Source organism: Nestor notabilis, unplaced genomic scaffold (genome assembly GCF_000696875.1).
Source record: "Nestor notabilis isolate BGI_N333 unplaced genomic scaffold, ASM69687v1 scaffold20880, whole genome shotgun sequence".
Taxonomy (NCBI): Eukaryota; Metazoa; Chordata; class Aves; order Psittaciformes; family Psittacidae; genus Nestor; species Nestor notabilis.
Window position 1 is genome coordinate 4,923 of NW_009912728.1, and position 19,770 is coordinate 24,692.

General features: G+C 34.1%; 1 protein-coding gene across 1 annotated transcript in view; it reads left to right on the forward strand.

Moving 5' to 3' along the window:
- The first annotated feature begins 2,965 nt into the window (after positions 1 to 2,965).
- The window catches only part of LOC104410817 (activating signal cointegrator 1 complex subunit 3), a 92,385-nt gene continuing 75,580 nt past the window's right edge, over positions 2,966 to 19,770 (forward strand). The window contains exons 1-7 of the mRNA XM_010021083.1: positions 2,966 to 2,986; positions 3,557 to 3,676; positions 7,755 to 7,919; positions 8,809 to 8,895; positions 11,146 to 11,322; positions 13,422 to 13,647; positions 17,333 to 17,487. Of these exons, the coding sequence (XP_010019385.1) occupies positions 2,966 to 2,986; positions 3,557 to 3,676; positions 7,755 to 7,919; positions 8,809 to 8,895; positions 11,146 to 11,322; positions 13,422 to 13,647; positions 17,333 to 17,487 (951 nt within the window). The remainder of the gene's footprint in view (positions 2,987 to 3,556; positions 3,677 to 7,754; positions 7,920 to 8,808; positions 8,896 to 11,145; positions 11,323 to 13,421; positions 13,648 to 17,332; positions 17,488 to 19,770) is intronic.

Consider the following 19,770-nt stretch of genomic DNA (forward strand, 5'->3'; position numbering starts at 1 on the left):
ATTGTTTCCACCTGATAGAGCCCTCCCTGATATCCACAGCTGGACCCCAGCTTGTTGCTGGCATGACTCCTTTCCCCAGAGAGCCTAGAAACTGAGAGAATTTGCAGAGATGGACAGTAGGTATACCTTCCCCAGGGGATATGCCTTTCCTTGCATTTACTTAAGATTTTGTTGTGAAGCCAGGAGTGTAAAAGGTGACAACTTGTTTAGTTTGGACAAGCCTCTTTTTTTTTTTTTTTGCTTGGAAAGAGTTGTTGTCAGAAGAGACAAAGAAATTCCTTCAAAGCCTTTCTGAAAAAAACACTCAGGAGCTGGGTAACAGCTAATCTTGGTTTGGGGCAAAGCACTGCTGGGGGGAACCAAAGTTTTCTTCCTGGGTGTCCAGGGCCCTAAGACCTAACCTAACCTGCATGAGACCAGCAACCTCATCCCTTCTTCTCTCACCTTCTTCAGCTGTGTCCAGATGGTAGATAAGTTATTTGGAGTTAACATACGATGACATTTCTGGTGTAGTTCAGTTGTACTTATAAATAGTCCTTTGGTCATGTGTGACTGGTGGAGGTTCTGTCCCACTTGGGACAATTCTAGGAGCATTAAGAAATTATTTCAAAAGCCATACAAGAACAAGATCATAATGACTTCAGATGCTGAAGTAGTAATTCAAAATACACTGTTTTGCAAAGCAAATAGAAAATTGCTTTTTAGGTTGTTAGAAAGATTCCTTGCTCTCTTACCTTAAAAACAAATATTTGATTCATATATAGAAATTTTTCACCCATGTAATATGACTTAATTATACAAATATAATAGCAATTGAACATTCTTACATAAAAAATACAGTATATTATGTTCTCTTATTTATTATATAATACAGTATATATTAGCAGTAATATTTTTATGCCCTTTTCTAATCTGTATAGAAGCGTCAGAGAAAAACTTCATTGTTCAAAAGCTACCCCCAAGAAGCTCTGCTACTTATGTCTGTTTACGCTTTTTTGAAAATCAAAAACACCTCTGATGAAATGCTGCTCAATTTGACAAAGTCTGTGGAATAGCATTTGTAAAAAAAAATTCTTAATGAAAATGCAGACCACTGCATAAGCACATCACTTGGTGATGGTGATATCAGCCATTGAACAATTAGTTGAACATTTATGAGCGTGATGATTTTTTTTCATTTAAAATGACACAGATTAAAATAGTACTCAAGTTTTCATTTTGTGAGTGCATCACCATTATTTGTATTTGAATGGTTTTAAAAGAAAAGCATTTTGTGATGACTGATGCAATCAGACAATACAATGTCAGCATAGTAAATATTTCTACTCATTGATTAATCTATCTATAACTAATTACCTATACATGGTTGAGGAAATGGTGGAAAATTTAGTTCTTTTTTCTTTCACCTTACTAAAGTATCACCTCATCTGTTTATTGATTTTATGAATACTACGTATTTTAGGTCTTAACAGAGGTTCTCTTAACTTTGTAAATAATTTACTTCATAATTACTATTAAGGGTTTGTATTAATAAGGTAGCTTCTGATTTTCATACTGTTCTAAGGGATGCACTTTCAAACAAACCGTAAGAACTTTATTTGAACACTAGATGGCAGCAAATATTTAAAAGTTGCCTTTTTGGTTCTGTCTCTGCATTTTATCCAGTGACTATTCATTACAGTTGGGAAAGGAAGGAAAGTGCAGTATTAGATTTCAGTCCCATATCTGAAACCCAACTGTATTGCATAATCCCTTTTTTCCCTTAGTTTTACTTTTAACTCATGAAAATGTTGAATTTATAAGTCATACAATCAGATACTTGAACAAATGAGGAAAACCTGGGGTTTGTTTTATGTTTTTTTTGTTTTAAATTGTCAGATTTCACTTTCCTCACTAATGAAAATTTTACATTTTCATGATTGTGAAAATGTTTGTTTGGATGAAAATGTTGTTATGTGATTTCGCATTGTGTACTGAAAGATATTTAAATCATGGAAACAAACCAAATACTGAAATTAACCTTGGTATTAGAGGTATTAGATGTATTAGATGTGGGCTGTATTAGATGTTTTCCCTGTAGTAATCTATGAAGAACTGAATGCTTTCGTAGCTACTTCAGTGTATTATGTAAACTATTTACTTAGCAAAACAACACAACAGGGCTTTTCCCAACCTCCTTGTGCTATTGAAGAACAAACTATCACTTGAAAAATATGCAAGACAAAGCTTGGGGTTACTTCATGCTATTAGTCATTGGTATCAACAAGGTTTTGCCAGATTTGTTGTTTAAACTCAAGGCAGATTTGGATTACATTATTATTTTTTACTAGATATTTATGTTATTTCAAAAAAGCACATCTGTATTATTAAGGTCTAGATGCTTAGATCTGAACATGCGTATGAAATCACACTTGCATAAGGTTTCCTTAATTTTTTGCCAAGTCATGTGGAACATTTATATGAAATCCAAATACCAATAAAACAAAATAACTTCAAAAATCTAGTAATGGATCACAAAAAAAAAAAAGCCCAGTAAGAGGGACTTTTGCTTGTTTTAAACAACCAGCAACAAACAAAAAATATTCATGGGACATGCAGGAAAAACTACATTCTCCTGGTAAAACCAGATTAACTGGAATTAAGCAGTAAAATGCTTCTCAAGAATATAACCAATACAAAATAGAGCTGAAGTTATCAAGTAAAAGTGTGTGTATAGAAAATACTTGGTTGCTAGAACTATTGAATTGGCAAAAAAAACTCAGTAAAAAAAAAAAACTAAGGCTGTATACCTGATTCAGCCTTGAAAAATAAATATGTGTATATATGCATATTACCTGTTCAATTTTGTTATGTTTTGCTGTAATAAGAATGTAGCAGGTACCTGTATATCTGAATTGGTAGATCAAAAAGCAGAAAACTATTTGTAAAAACTGTGTGTAAACAAATTGCCAATTATGAGGGCACGATGAAGAAAATCCTAAAGATGGTTGGTATCATTTGGGTTAGGACTTGTGCTTTCACACTGGTATGAAAAATTAATCTTTTAATTTTAGATTAAAAAAAAAGTAAATTTTTTAAAGTATTCTTTAAATCACCCTGAGCATATTCACTAAAGAATTATATTGGTTTGTTTGTCTTTTTTTTTATAACAAGCTTACTTAGTATCATCTTTTAATTGTAAAAATTATAAGTGGTGTATTATCTGGGTCACTATATGTGTAATATTATGTCACAGATCATACTATGTTATGGTATAATGTTATATAAGATGAAGATGTGTAATGATGATTCAACTATGATTATTTTAAAGTAATGTCCTATGATGATTATTTTAAAATAATTCAAGTGTATGGTGTCCCTGCTCATGGCAGAGGGGTTGGAACTAGATGATCTTAAGGTCCTTTCCAACCCTAACTATGCTATGATTCTATGATAAGTTGGAAACATACTGATACTTTCTTTAATCTAGTGCTAATGCTCTGAATTTCAAATGTTTTCAGCCGAATACTTATGTTCAGCTGTAACATAGATGTTTAATTTTGTCTCCTGTTTCCAGATTGCTCTTGGAACAGTAACTAATGTGGAAGAAGCAGTAAAGTGGATAAGTTACACTTATCTTTATGTACGGATGAGAGCAAATCCATTAGTATATGGCATCAGTCACAAAGCTTATCAGGTATAAAAAGCATTTTAAAAAATTCTGTAACCTGTTCTGGGTCTCTAATCCTTCTCTGATGTGAGGATAAATATTTGCTATTTCTACTTAACCTGACATCAGCAATTCTTTTAAAGTGCTTAGAAAAGGAAGATATTTTCTGTAGCGGAGTATTTTTAACACTAAATTAAGAGGCCCCTTCTGTTCACATAGAAATACATTTTAACTGACCACGTTACGCTCCAAAGGACAACATTCATTCCTAACAGACAGTTACTGTAAATTAGCCTATTGTCAGTTTTTCAGTTTCGTAGGCTAGATATAAATGATAGAATAAAGCATTCTCGAGTTGCTTGCTTTCCCCCATCCCATCACCTTTTTTTTTTAAATCATCATGTGACATCTTATAAAATGACATTTTTAATTGAGGGGGTTTTTTCTTTCTTGTGATTTAGAAATTATAAGGGTTTTCTATTCATTTGTTTCAATTTGGCTTTGTTTATTTCGAGTGTTCCATGCAGGATATAAAGCAGAGCACAGTTACATAAGGGGGGGGGGGTGTCAAGTTTTTTTCATTACATGTAATTTTTAGGAATTTAACAGTTTATAGATTATCTGAATATTACTAGTTTTTTCTGTACAGCTGTTTATAAGCATAAACATGATAACATAGTTTGGACATGGGTAACTGAGCCTAATGCAGGTGAAACTCTCACAAGTGCACAGTAACTACAGTTTATTACACGTCTTGAATCTATTTTGTGATGTCATAATTTGTCATGATACTGTGAGCCACAGTTGTTAGGTCATAGTAACATGTAGAGATAGGTGTCAGGAGGTATTTTTTGATAACTTTTGTGTCTGATACTGGAAACTGCAGCAGAAGTAGGTAGACTATTTTTTGAGCAAGCTTCTACAGACACGTCTAGACCTCTGGTCATCTCAAATCTGTTTTCTATAAAAAGCCTTACAGTATATTACCATATGTTAATATAATACTATATAACACAAATCACTGAGTAATAGATAAATGAAAAGCAAAAATTGATTTGCTTATGAGAAGAAAGTGGTTGTCCCATTCCTATAAATGCCTTTTTTTAAAATAAATCAGATTTTTTTTTTACCAGTGTTATTAACAAATTTTAGATTAAAAGAAATGTATCCATGGTGGTAATAACTGGTAAAAAAAAAAAAGTAATAAAACACTAACAGAAATATGTTTGTAAATTTAAAAAATAATAAACAAGGGCTGTTACCCCTCCCCTTGCTTTTGTGTTTTTATTCAGCTGTTGAGAATTTGGAGATTGCCAGAAGTTGTCTTTTCCTGCCACTAACCTCCTTTCTACCCCTTCTGATTTGATGTGCTAATAATAAACATTCCTATTTTTGTGTTAAGACAGTAGCAAACTATATCAAGTTGAAGTGTTATCCATTCATGTAGGATCAAAACAATGCCAATCACATTATTTTCTACATAAACCAGTTTTAAACTACAAAGCTAATGTGCTATAGACAGTATACGGATGGTATAGTGCCAGATGCAGGCATAACCACAGATTTGCTCACTTTAGGCTGTTCTGTTCCTTCTGTTCTGGGTATAGGTAGCCAATTTTCATAATTGTTGTCTTATTGTTTCTTAGTAGTGTTGCAGCATGCCAGTTTCTATCCGTTTTGGCTGACAGTCAATGCTCCCCATTCAGAATACAAATATCTGCATAACCATCAAGGGTCGCACTTCCCAGCCGTTCAGTGGGTCTGAGAAAATGCATACTCATTTTCCGTTCTCTTTCCAAGGGTGCTCACCACACCCAGTAATTACTTTAGGGCACCAAATGCCCAGACTGTCTGCACAAAAGGTGTGTTGCACCACACAGGGAGACCAGGGCAAGCATGCATCTGCCCCACACCCCCACATTCTGCACCCCCACGTGTTGTCTCTGGGATATTACTCTTCCCCACCTAGCCTGTTTCTGGGATATGCACAGTAGGCTGCTCCAGGCACAGTGCTGTGATTTGTGACTTTTCAAGTTGTTTGCTAGAGTGCCAATAATGCCTTTTACTGAGTTGAAAATTATGATATGAAGCAAGTAGAAGCAAACAGTGGAAGGAAAAAGTGGAGCAAATGTGTCATATTAGTGAAGTCTGTGGTATGAATTACAGGCACCTTCTCATACTTTTAGGGTTCCAAAGAAAAGGTGGTCCCTTTGTCTGTTTTCTCTTTTTTGTTCCACTCTCTGGTGTTCCCACAGTTAAGCAGAGCTTTTTATCCCCATAAGGTGTATGTTTATGTTTAGAACATCTGTAAAAGTTAGAGGAGCTTGTCCCCAACACTTCTCTGTTAGCTAGAGGAAAAAAATTTGAACAAGTACATAGTTTATCATGCATTCTTAAATTTCCATGTGTATACTCCAAACCTGCTCTGTTTCTCCCTGGGGGCAGGACAAGGTTTGTTTTTGAGAGTCTGGCTGTTCTAGGCTGGATCTTTTACTCTGTTGGATTTCTAATTATGCAAGTTCAACAAGAAGGGTGCTGACCATGGATTCTATAGACTAGAATATTGCTTCACAGCCTTTTCCAGTTGGTGACCTTTCCTTTAAAGTTAAAACCTTTGTTTTTGTAAAAAAAAGTTAGTCTATTGTTACAGCTTTAGCTTTTTTATATGTAAGACAAAAAGATTGACAGATAATTTGGACTGCCAAAGAAGTAGGGAAGTGTGTTGATATTTTAAGAAAATTTTTTCCCACTCTTCTGTTTTAAGAAATGTTAAACATCTGGCATCCTGATCACTTTTTTTGACCACCTTCGATCTGAAATCTGACCTCAATGCATGACTTACTGTTGAGAAAAGCACTGTAGACCTTTGCCATCTTAGCTTTTGACATGAAACTAAGGCAAGCCATAACTAAGAAGAAACAGCTTCAGAGTAACTGGCAAAGATGGGGAATATTAGGAACTAGCCTTGCAGCTGCTTTGTGGAGATGGCTGTATTTGTCTGCAGCTTCACTGAATGTGAGATGAAGCACTTTGGCACAAAGACGAAACTGAATCCTGGCCTAGGGAAAACCAGAGCAAACCAAGGCATAGCAATTTTAAAGCTTACTCCTTTTTGTCGTCTCGGTCATATATCTCTGGTGCAGATTTACCAAGAGGGCTGGTGAGTGACTTGCCCTGTAGGAAATCTGAGCTATACAAGCCCTGAAATAAGAATGATGCCTGTGGACTAGAACAGAGTTATAGTCCTTTCAAATTTGGTGACTTGTGTAATTAGAACCGTATCTCAGGTGCACATATACCAGAGGGTTAACATGACTATGAATCCCTTTTCACTCATCCTTGTCAGTGTGGGTATCCCAGGTGTGTATGTGGAAACACACAATTATACAGCAGTCCTGCTCAGCTGGGAGTTTTGCCCAGCCTTGTATGTACTAATAAGATAATGTACATCCTTACTTGAACAAAATGTCCAAGTTCCTGAACTTTGATATGAATAGAAGTTCTGTTTGACACAACAAGCTCCTCGTGTGCTTTTAATGTGAATGTTTACACAGTACATCAATAACTCAGTAACTGCAATATCCCAGCTGACATACCCAAAGCTTTTGGGGACATAAGAAGTTTTTTGCTAGCAAAAATTTCAGCCACGCAATTAGAAGCTTATTCTGTTTGGGATATAAAGCCATCCCTATGTCAGATACCCAGGCAAGGTATATCCTTAGCTATTTTCATAAATAGAAGATACCATAAGATGGCATGTTTCTGTGGAGTGATATAGTAATGATAATTTCATGAAGACTGTATTATCACTAAAACTTCTTTTAAAAACTTCAGTGTAAATTTATTTCATAATCATGCTACTTTTTCGTAAGTAGTAGTAATCTACATTGCATTGATAGTCTCGAAGCATTCTAAAAGAAATATTATCCTGATTATTTTGTCATGTACAGACAGTTCTTGGTCAGTAATGTCAGCTAACTGTTATTAGTGAGATCTCAGGAAAATCATTTTATTTGACTTCTGCCTTTGTGTGACTGGATTACCTCAATAAAATTATTTATTTAACACTTTTTCTTTTATACAAATATGTGTGTTTCATGTCTAGATGGATCCAGGTCTAGAAAAGCACAGAGAACAATTGGTAATTGAAGTCGGCAGAAAACTGGACAAAGCCCGCATGATTCGCTTTGAAGAGAGAACTGGCTTTTTTTCTTCAACAGATTTAGGCAGAACCGCCAGCCACTACTATATTAAATACAATACTATCGAGGTAAATTATGGTGTTCTATTTCTGGGGTTTTTTCCTTCTTTTTGAACCTATAACCTAAAATAGTTGTAAGATATTACAGAATATGTAGCTGATTTGTTCAGTATATTTTCAAATCATACTTACCGAAATGGGGAGAGATGAAATAGAGAGGAAAAAGAAAGAAACTGTATGTAAAGCAATACTGAAAATCTAGACTTGATGTGAAGTGAGGTCTGAAATTTTATTGTCAATCCCTTCTTTTAGGTGAATTATAAAAAACATTTTGATATCAACAGGGTGCGCAACCACTGATACGTGATAGCACATTCAAGTTTAGAGTCTGATAACAAGAAAGTTTTTCTGCATGAAATTCGTATCACCTTGCCAACCTTAAACAACTTTTAGCACTGTAATCAGATTGTGTTGTAAATGTGTTGGGAAAATTCATTTGTACGAAACTTTGTAGTATTGGAAGCTTGATTTGATGTACACATTCATCTTACAACCTTTTTTTAGGAAGTAAGTCTTTTTCTTGAACAAAAGCTGAAGACTCTGAGTTAATAATGTTTAACTGTTTACTGTCACTATGTATGATTAGTATCACATATTTATTCACTCAAACATGTCCTAGACTTTTTTTGAAATGGCCAAAGACTGCATGTCTCCTGATTTTGTGTTGCCTGAATATAAAGGCACTGTTTTTCTGAAAGTGCTAAGAAGTCATTCTAGAAATTGTTCCTGTTTAAATTGTGTCACTTCAAATAACTTACATTTTCATAGAATCATAGAATTAGGGTTGGAAAGGACCTTAAGATCATGCTTTTTGAAATCTTAGTTAATCTTTCTTTCTTTTGTGCTGTATGTGTATTTTTATTTTCAGTGTTAAATCGATTCATTTTATTTTTAACAGACTTTTAATGAATTGTTTGATGCTCATAAAACAGAAGGTGATATTCTTGCTATAGTATCAAAAGCTGAAGAATTTGAACAGATAAAGGTAAAGTTGTATATTTTCATACAAAGAATGTCTTAATACTAGATGCTTCTGTAGTACTCACTCCATAAATAGTGTCTACAGACCCAAGTTTTGTTAAATAATAAGCACCATAATAGGATGTTTTCTAGTGAGCATAATTGCCAGGAACTATATATGTCTCACTCAAATTTATATGTAGTTCAGCTTGAACTGTAGTGCACATTTAATAAGTAGGTATGGATCTCTGAAAATTCTTTTTAAATGCTTTTAAGAACTTTTCTGCTCCTCAATTATTAACAGGTGAAGATAAGTGTCCGTTGGAGTGGTGCACCCAGGGATGAGATAGTTTTTCTGTTTGAAGTTTAAACCCTTATTACATGTCTCCATGAACAATTTGCTTTGTCAGAAATGAGGCAAGACTCACCGAAGTTAACTCTGCGATATACTTCATGCAGAGAACAATATTTGATTAGCAGAATGATAAAATCTGATGAGTTATTTTCAAATTTGAAATCTAGAAAGTTGTTGTAGCAGATTTTCTTGTGCAGGCTAGATTACTGTACTATTATACTCAGTTCAATTCCAACCTCCTTTTTGCCTCCTGTGTGAGTAGGACACAAGACAATTCATTGCAAGCTGGCATGAGCTTGTTTGCCCATGCTTCTATCTCATGGAGGTGCGAGCCAGACTCCACAGGGTTTATTAGCTTGGGCTCATTGCCATTTTATGACAATTACAAACTTTCAGATCAGAGTTGGCTCTCATTCACCTGGCTCTGTGAACTGGCTGTGTGAATCCCTCACCATCTACATATTTACATATTTGCATACATTGTCTGAATATTACCATATCTTTATCTAATGGAGAAATTCTATTTTGCTGTAATCTCTTCCATTATAGAAGATAATAAGCAGTGAGGTTGAGGTTTCACACACAAACATTGACACAGGCAACGTTTTCCAAGCTAGAAGGGATTTTTTTATGATAGTGATACTGCCTTGCTAATTCTAAATTTAGCATAACTGAATATTTAAAAGGAAAGCATATGGAAAATATGATGTGATATGTTTTTATATTTGTAGTAAAGCTAGTAGTGATGCTTCTGGACTAAAGCATAGTTTTTCTAATTTAGTATGATTTTCTCATATTTGTATGGTGTGGCATCAGTGCACCATCATTTCCAGTTTCTTGTGATTTATTTGCTGTGCAGCTCTGAATGATTTTCACAAGAATAACTCAGGATTTATCCCTCTATGTGATACAGATTGTGACTTTTGTTATTATGAATCATGTCTCCATAATGCCTTTAAACATTCTGTAGTTTAAGACAGGTAAGTCACCAGTAGCTGGAATACAAATCTGGATTTGACTTTTACTGTGTAATGCAAGAGCAGAAAAAATTATCAGAAGTGCTGTTGTACACAGAGCGTACTATTCCCCTGACACTGGAGTCATCTGTGATGGTTGTATCCTTCTATTTTTTTCTTTCCTGTAGGACTAGTGGCTGGATAGTTGGGAATTTTATCCCAATTGTCTTAGGGTATTTTATATGTCAGGTAGTCAAGTCCAAATGAAAATTACTTTCAGATGGTTCCCTGCAGGGACCAAACATTTACCCTCTTTAAATAAGTTTTACACTAACAGACTATCAGTAAATCAAAGAATATGTAGATTTATGCTGGTTTTGCCATGTAAGGGTCATCAGTTAGAATGTGAAATGTTATGCATTATTCAAACCATAGATATTAATATTTCTTTACTCATGTTAAGACTTAATCTTATTAACAGTGAAAATTTTAATATCATGAATCATAGTACTTCACAATTTTGAGATAAAAATATATTATGCCACATGCAAACTATGTAACTATAATGAATACATTTAATGTTTATTCAAGATTGCCCTAATCCAGATGGACAGAGGTTTTACTCTGGTCAAATAAAAAATGAAATCTCATCAGATGAAGGATGGTAGGGTCAGAATATTCAATTTTTGTGGCATATCAAATTTTTGTATGTCAATGGCAACCTTAATAGATGGTGATGAATTATAAAATGTAATTGTGTCACTATTAAGATAGTTTCAATTATGGTCTATTAGCTACGTTGTGGAAAATGTGGGTTTGCTGCTTTTTTTTCTTTTTTTTTTCCTCTTTAAAACTAGACTCCATTTGAAAATAATGTAACTATGTTACAAGGAAAATTTGATTTCAGTGTAAAAATTCTTATCAAATTGCTCCAGCCTCTTCATAATCTATAATTGTGTTTTAGGTAAGAGAAGAAGAAATAGAAGAACTAGATACCTTACTGAATGATTTCTGTGAACTTCCTGCTCCAGGAGGTGTGGAAAACAATTATGGAAAAATTAATATCCTCCTTCAAACATACATTAGCAGAGGGGAGATGGACAGCTTCTCCCTTATTTCGGATTCTGCGTATGTTGCACAGGTAAAAATAGCGATTTTACGTATCTCTTGCTCTCTTCTGCTGTTTTCATTCTCCCAGTTGTTTACAGTTACGTAAGCAGGCCTTGATCTGCAATTTTTTTGAACATTTTCATGCAAATTGATCTGAAAATCCAAGCTGTGTGTGCGTGCATGTGTGGTATAATGTTTAAGTAGAAAAGATTTCTGAAAGCCTATCTTGGGAGACTGTTGAATTTTTTTTCTCATTATGAATGTCCTTTTTGTTCGTATTACCCCTGTAGTCTTTTTGTATTAGTGGTTCTAACTGTGTTTGGACAGACATTTTATTCTTAATTTACCTGGGTTTCTTCTAAATCTGGAAAACTGTTGCAATCTGTTTCTATGGTTTGTGTACCTTTATACTTCATTCTGCAGAACATAAGCTATGTCTTATAGACATAACTTGGTTTACGCAAGAAATGTGTGCTATTAAAATTTTATTGCTAGACAAAATCATGCAAAATTATGATTTGCAAAATCAAGCAAAAATATCGGTCTATATATTTGTTTGTCAGTTTGAATTGACACCTGAATGGATGATATTTATACAGCGTGTTTAGTTATTACACAGAATAATAAGAGACCTGCAAGTCTGTAACACAGAACTGCTTGCTTACACAACTAGACCCCATCTTAGAAAGAAAGGGGTGTTGCCTGAAAGTTCAGAATCCTGGATCCAGAAAAACTTGAAGGTACAAAATGCTCATAGACAATCCCAGATGTGCAACAATAATGAATGTATAAAATAGATTATAAAGTTTTACCTTTTAGCCCATTCTATTTTTTTTTTTTTTTTTCTTGCTCAGCAACATATTGCATTTAATCATTTTTGTCTCATCCTTAGGAAACCGTTTTGGAAAGAATTGATTGTAAAATTGCGTTTGGTTGGTGCCAAAGATGAGAGTTAAATATTTAAAAGTATATGTATTCTTCAGCAAGATTTTCATACTAGCATTACCTTATTCAGAAGTGTTTACATTTCATAGCATGTATGGGTTATAAATGAGAAAATTCTGAAATCATTATGCACATCATAGAAATTGTGGTTCTTGCACAGCAAGATCATTTTCAGTATGATTCTTTTAATCTTTGCTTTCAAGACAATTGCTTTTATTTGTCTGCCTCACTTATAGCATTTTTAGTGAGGCAACATGGTTGTCTTCTCAGATCTTCAAAAATTCTACATGTGGAACCAGTGCTACAAATTGGGAATATTTTTAATTGGATAGTGACTATTAGGAAAATCATTTGTTCTGTCTAAGTAAATGTGCTGCTCTAGTAACATATGCTTCTTATCACAACCAAATTATTTCCTATTTTTTATTTCTTTTGGCATTGCAGAGCCAGCAGAGAATGATTGTATTCTATTCAATGAATCAAGTACAGAATTGTTAATAAAGGGTAGGCCAAAAAAAAAAAGAAAAAAAAAAACCCAACAAGAAAACAGAACTTAATAATACAGTTTGATAAGTTTGTGAAAGAAATATCATAACTTATGTTTTCAGGATAAGACTGACCTCATTCAAGCTTATGTTATTAATTAGTTTTTTCCAAGTCCAAAGCAGAATTATACAGTTTGGTTGTACAATAGTCTCAGAAGATAACATTAAAAAAAAAAAGTCACTACTGTTCAACTTCTGTGCAAACGTCACGAAATTCAGTGTGAAATGGGATGCTATTATGGAAGTACAACTGAAGTAAAAAATTGAAACTTGAATTTCATAGAAACTTTCTGTGTGGGCAGAGAAGGAAGATATTAGGAACGGTAGGTGAATTTCTTTCAGAAGTGATTAAGACAATAAATTTAGAACTCCCTAATGTTAGCACAACTAGAAATTCTATGGCAGATCTGCCATTACTTTAATTAGTTGCACATGTTTCTTTTCATAATTTCTGTAGGCAACTGTGAGGTGGTTCTGCCACTAGACAGTGATGGAAAAAGTAATTTTCAAGAATGTTTGAAATAAATTTGAAAAGAAAAATCTATTGTTATGGTTTGTCAAAAATGAGTCTATGGGATCCTTTTCATTTTACAAAGAATACTTGAGAGAATGACATTTTTGCTTTTTTTTCACTCTCCAGAATGCAGCTCGTATTGTTCGAGCTCTTTTTGAGATTGCCCTTAGGAAACGTTGGCCTGCAATGACGTATCGACTACTGAATCTCAGCAAAGTCATTGACAAGCGGCTGTGGGGCTGGGTTAGCCCTTTGAGACAGTTCTCAGTGTTACCACCATCAGTACTTTCAAAGTTGGAAGAGAAGAATCTCACTATAGACAAGATGAAGGACATGAGGAAAGATGAAATAGGTGAGAAATCACCAATGCTGATCTGCTTAAACTGTTAGTAATCGATGGGCAAGTTAGAACTAAATCTGAGCCATGCATTAATATACCCACCATGGCCTGGAAGCCATGTAGGCACATTTATATGGTATTATGCTCTAAACAACAAAGAAGGTTTATTCAGTCTCCACAACTTGTAATATGGCGCAACTGTGAGGGTAGGAATAGCCCATGTCCTGCCAACCCCAGAATACATATTGAATAGAAATGTATGTTGATATGTGTTTATGTTGATCTGTGCTTCCTTTCTTGCACATATTACATAATACACTACTATAAAAGGCATTTTTATTTTTTTATTTTTATATTTTTATTTTTACCAGTTATCAAAATATGGCCTTTTTTTTTATCAAAATACTATTAATGTGAAAAAGAATAGAAGTAGATTATTATGTCCTGGAATACTATCAGTAAATGGCCTGCTTCGGAAACACTGCGTTAATTTTCATTGAACATGGAGAATTCATTGTCACTAGTGTCATTGCAGCAAAACCTTAATGGAATTTTTCAAAGGATTTGACACTTTGGTAATGAGAAAATCCACAAGGCTGCTGCTAGACATAACAACAATTTCTAGTATGTGTGTATAAACTGTGGAGCATAAACTGTCCACCAGCTGATTAAGTTAAAAAAAAAAAGAAAAAAAGAATTGCTGGTAACGTGTTTCTTTTTCCTGTATTAGTGTATTTTTTTTTTTAATTTGGGCTTTCTTTGCACCTGTTATCACAAAGTGGTTGAGAAACAAACTGCTGTTTTTTAAAAATCTGGTTTTAGAATAAGTATACAATTCATAGTCACTGTTTTTTAGAATTTATGACCTGTGACTTGACAATTCTTTCATTTGGCAAAAGAACTACTTTCTTAATTTAGGCAGCTTTACTACGTGCCTATTTAGGTTGGAAAAAGCTGAATAAATATGCAAAACTTTGCAGAATTAGAGGCTTTTTGTTTTATAAGTTAAGCTAAAGTATCATGAGAAAAAATTTTAGCACTGCAGTATAATAATAATTTTACAATTTTAAATGTATTAAAAATATAACATTGTATTTGAAAAGCTAGCATTATCATGGTTTTCTCTTCAGAAGCGTTATAGCACTTTTTATCCAGATTTGTTAATTTGTTGTGTCCTTGTGTGCAGTCTCTTTAATACTTAATATTCTTTTTTATTAATTGTATTACCGTGGTGTTTTTTTTCTTTTTTCACGCTGCTTTCTCCCAGTACCTACCTATGGAAAAGCAAGACGTTTTCTATTAAGATCCAAAACCAGTTTTACTTTCTTAAACATAGTGGAACTAGTATTGACAGCATGGAAACGCACCAGTATATGTCTATAAAATGTCTAGTTTAGTTTTATGTTAATGAAGTTTGAAAGTAGATGAAACATGGGATTTGACTGTGAAAATATGTCAAAAAGAATGACATTTCATGTTCTTCAGCCTTGTAAACATCAAAGCAGGTTGATGGGTACATTTGTGTGAAATACTGTTATGTGGCATACTTCTTCCTGTCTGGCCTCTCTTTCTGACACGAGGGTGCGAAGGAAGTGCTTGCTTGGCAGCCACCTTATTTTTCTTTGAATTCAAAGCCATGTTCAAATGAGAAAAAGCATAGTTTCCAGGTGCTGCCTTGTTCTCTGACTCCATATAACTAGTTTCGGTCTCATTTCTTCCTTTTTAAATGCTATTGTGACCTTGGACATAGAATAAAAAAGACAGGAACTAGCTAGCTAACTCAGTCCATGGCTTAGGGATAGTTAAAACATCAGATGGGTGCCAGCTCTTCCAGTGAATGAAGAGAATTTTGTGTGCACTGATCCTGGATTCCAGTGTACCACACCAATCTAGGCACTATTGCAGTGTAACCCTGGAGTTTCCAGCAAGACAAGAAATCACTCTGTTATCTGAGATAAACAGCCCTGGTTTTTCAGAATACAGATGACAACTGTGGATAAGCAAAATTTATTCTTCTTCTGTTAAACATACTATTTTCTCAAATAGTCACCTTTTGTTCAGAAGGTTTTACTATTTCTTAAATGCCATCAATAGTTTTTAATAGTGTGACGATTAAAAAAAAAAAAAAACGGGTTGGGGGAAGAGAGAGAGGAGAGGGTTTTACATTTTCTAGAAGCTGGGAGAGGAGCCTTATTTTCCACTAGCAGGTAAGTGTACAAAACCTCAGTGCTGTCCTGTACAAGTACAGTTCACCTCACACATCGTGATATAGAAAGTGATTTTTGTCATGGAAAAGTCTACTTGCTGACATAAGCTTATTGAGTATTTGGCACCTGCCTTTATTTAACAGTTTCTGAGGTTTAACCTCTAACTGCAAAAGCCAGTCACTGTGCAAGTATGCTATAATACTGCATGTATCACCAAGTTGTAACAATAGAATAGTTTTTGGTTTTAATTGTCCACTTGCTGGAGGTGCACTTACTTCACCAACTGCAAATTAAACTGATTAAATATGTGTTAAAACATTTGCATTAGGAATTTGCTTCTTAAGCAAGGTCACCATTCATTACTTCAGAGTATAGATTAACACCTGTGTGGAGCAAAATCTGCCAGTGTATTAAACAAGGAGGAACAAAGAGGGAAGGTCAGAATCAATATAAAAAAAAAATACCCTAGCAATTGCAAGATGTTATGCCCCTAAATTTTGTGCAATAGCAAGAAAAGGTTTGTATCACCTTGTCACTTAGCATGTAATGCGAATAATAGGATTTCTTCCCATGGGAAAGCGTGCACAGGGCACATCACAACACATCATGACACAACATCGGAAAGTATCATTAGCCATTTGTAAGGTAGCTTTTAACAGTGAGTATCTATGGCCATTACAATTAAAATCTAAAATATGTTCCACATAATTATATAAGGAATCTCAGTGATAAATCAATCTTCTTTCCAGCTAGAAGTTGAAAATTTTTTAGAAAAAAAAAAAAAAATCACTGCTACATAGTATGTTGTATATTTAAAATGAAGAGCAAGGGAACAGAGGTTTCAGTTGTAAAATACAAGTAGGAAATTTTTTTAATGAATATAATCACTTTATTGCGTTAGTTATCATGACTATGATAGGAAATAAAATCCATTGCAACATTAGTTTTCCCTTTGTCTCAGTTACATACTGGTGTATCCTGAAAGATAGAGCTGCTGTGAGATGTTTACTAGTTGTGTGCATTTTTGAGTGATTTACCTTTCTTCAGTTTTATGAAAAGTGTTCTGTCTGCTTTGAATCACTACACAGGAATTGTAGATGTTCAAATGCATGCCCTTCATTAAGTAAAAGGTCAGCATTCATGCTTTAAAAAAGAACTGTATGGCTTGGTAAGAGCCTGGTCAAAAAGTCAGTAAAGGAAGTGGAACTAGCTTGACATAATATGTTTTCAGTGTCAATTCTTAATAGTTATTTTAACCCCTTAGTTATAGCCAACAGTGGGGTTAATACTGATTTTTCTAAGCTATAAATTGCTAATTCAAGTTAAGTATTACAAAATATTCAGACACGCCAGGTCAAGGGAGTCAGACATTTATGCACCTAAAAGCAAAACAAGCAAGCAGTAACACTTCTAAAAGCATATTTGAAAGTCAGAGTTGTATTATTTTTCTTGTAAATACAAATTTGTTACATCTAATGTTTTCTTGACAGGTCATATGCTGCATCATGTGAAGATTGGGTTAAAGGTAAAACAGTGTGTCCATCAAATCCCCTCCATCATAATGGAAGCAACAATTCAGCCAATTACCCGCACGGTCCTCCGAGTTCGGCTGAACATCACTCCTGACTTCACATGGAATGATCAGGTATAAAAAAGGAGGTGGAGGGGGGATGGGAAGCATTAATTTAGCTTCAGTAAAGACGATCACAGGGAGTCCATAGCTGTTAGGATAAGGAAAAAAAAAAATTATTTTACCTAAAACCAAATTCAGTAACAGGACTGGAATGACCTTTAAGACTTTTGTAGAAGAAGGCACCCAAAGATATTCTTTTTATTTCCACTAGTTGTTACTGGATTGTGCTGTTTATAACATGCTGAAGCAAGTTCTTATACTGAATATTAACAGCAGTCATATATAGATTTGAGTTATATGCCCAAAAAGGAGAAGCAAGAAAAAGGGAGATACGCATGGTTGTCTGAACTATGAATGAATGTCGAACACAGAAAATAAAGCCTTGAAATGCAGTTCGTGTATGCCACGTTCTGCTCCTCTTTATGGCATTACAAAAGTACATTCACAACATCAGTGCCTTTTTTTGCTGTTGGGACTCATATGAAGAGAAAAGCTGTGATATGTTTGGAAATATATTCATCTATATTTTATGGTGCAAATTTGTACCAAAGGAATTGTCCTAGTTGCACATTTAGATATACCCAATCCCTTTGATTCAGGATCTGTTCATTACGAGTCAAGATAAATCTAAATGAAATACAAATGTCCACATGGGGGCATTGTATTGTTGCTGGTACTTCTGAAACTTTCTACAGAAAAAAGGCAAAGATACCTCAATGGGCAATCATATTTTCTTTTTACATTCGTATATTTACACATTTACAAATTATTCTGAAAGGTGGCTATTAGATATCTGTTCTTTTATTACAAAATAATTTTTAAATCCCTTAGATTATGAATTTACCTTAATCACAAGTATATTAGAGTTTTATTCCACAAACATTTAGAATATTTTAAGTTTTATTTTTGCTGCCTAAAGGCTTTTTTTTTCCTTTGGACACTAGCTTATGAATAGGAGATTAACAATTTTGGATTTTGTTTGCTACCTGGATTTATTACAGAAATATTTGAATGAACTACTAGCATGAATTATAACATGAATAACTGTTTGATGTCTTATTTATGTGCAACACTTTGGAAGGTAAACAAGCATTACTTTTTAGGATTGAAACAAATGTTTATTACTCAATCTTTCATCCGCTTTACCTGTAATCTGTTAAAGACAAACAAAAACCTCACAACTGTTCTTCATATTAAGCTGTTTCTTAATACAAAGTAATTTCTTGATCCATTTTTACATTTTTCCACACAATCTAGGTTCTTCTATATTTTTACAAATCAAAAGGGGCGCATGTAGAATTATATTCTCTTAGTTTGATTCTGAAATTCTAAAGTTATAGCACAATGTCAGCAAAAATCTGACAAAAACCCCTTGACAGAGTTTTCCTAATGGTTGCTTGGAAATATTATGTTGTTCTATCAATTCAACTTATGGAGCTGTTTTTGTGTAAATTTGTATATTGGTACTCATCAAAACTTGGAAAACTTTGTTTTTCCTTCTTTTTTTATTTTTGTAAGGTAGCTGTTGATTTTATTGCTTCTTCAGTAAATAATCTTTTATTACTGTAAATAAATTTTAAAAAGCTGTTAAATTTTAATAGTCTCTAAAAGTTACCATCTCTCTTTTAAATTCAACCACGGACACTCCAAAACTGCTTCTCATCATCACACAGTATTTTAGCAAGGTTATCAGAAGACTACAGAAGACTATAGGAACTTACAGGTATAGCTGCAATTGCTACAAAATCACACTAGCAAAAATTCCATTAAAAGAATGGGAGTAGTCAAATAAATTCAGATTAGTAAAAATTTAAATACTCAACTGGAATACCTCACTTTGGCTAACATTTCATGGGTTTAAGGCTGTTCCTTTACCTGGATACTTAATTCAGAACAATGTTATGACAAATAAGCTTGCCTTTACTTAAGAAAGAAGGTATGTTCAGTAGTCATGAGATACAGTATCATTTTGATCTTTAATCACTGCACTTTTCAGTGTTGGGAGTCTTTTAGTTCAGTACAAAAGTGTGAGCCATATCCCAGTGGAAAATACTTATAGTATTAGAAGCAAAGGACTATAAACATACCCAGGCAGAGCAAGTATGTATTGCAGCCAGGAGCCCAGCAGAAATAGAAATAGAACAGTGCAACTAGTATTAATTAGAGACACAGTTGTAGAACAAGGGTTGCCCAAAATCCAGGTATGTGTCAATTGTTAAGAGCTCCCCAGAGTTCTAGAGAATCGTTACTGGAGAGCGTGTTGCATTGTCTGTTCCCACATTACCCTGATGAAGT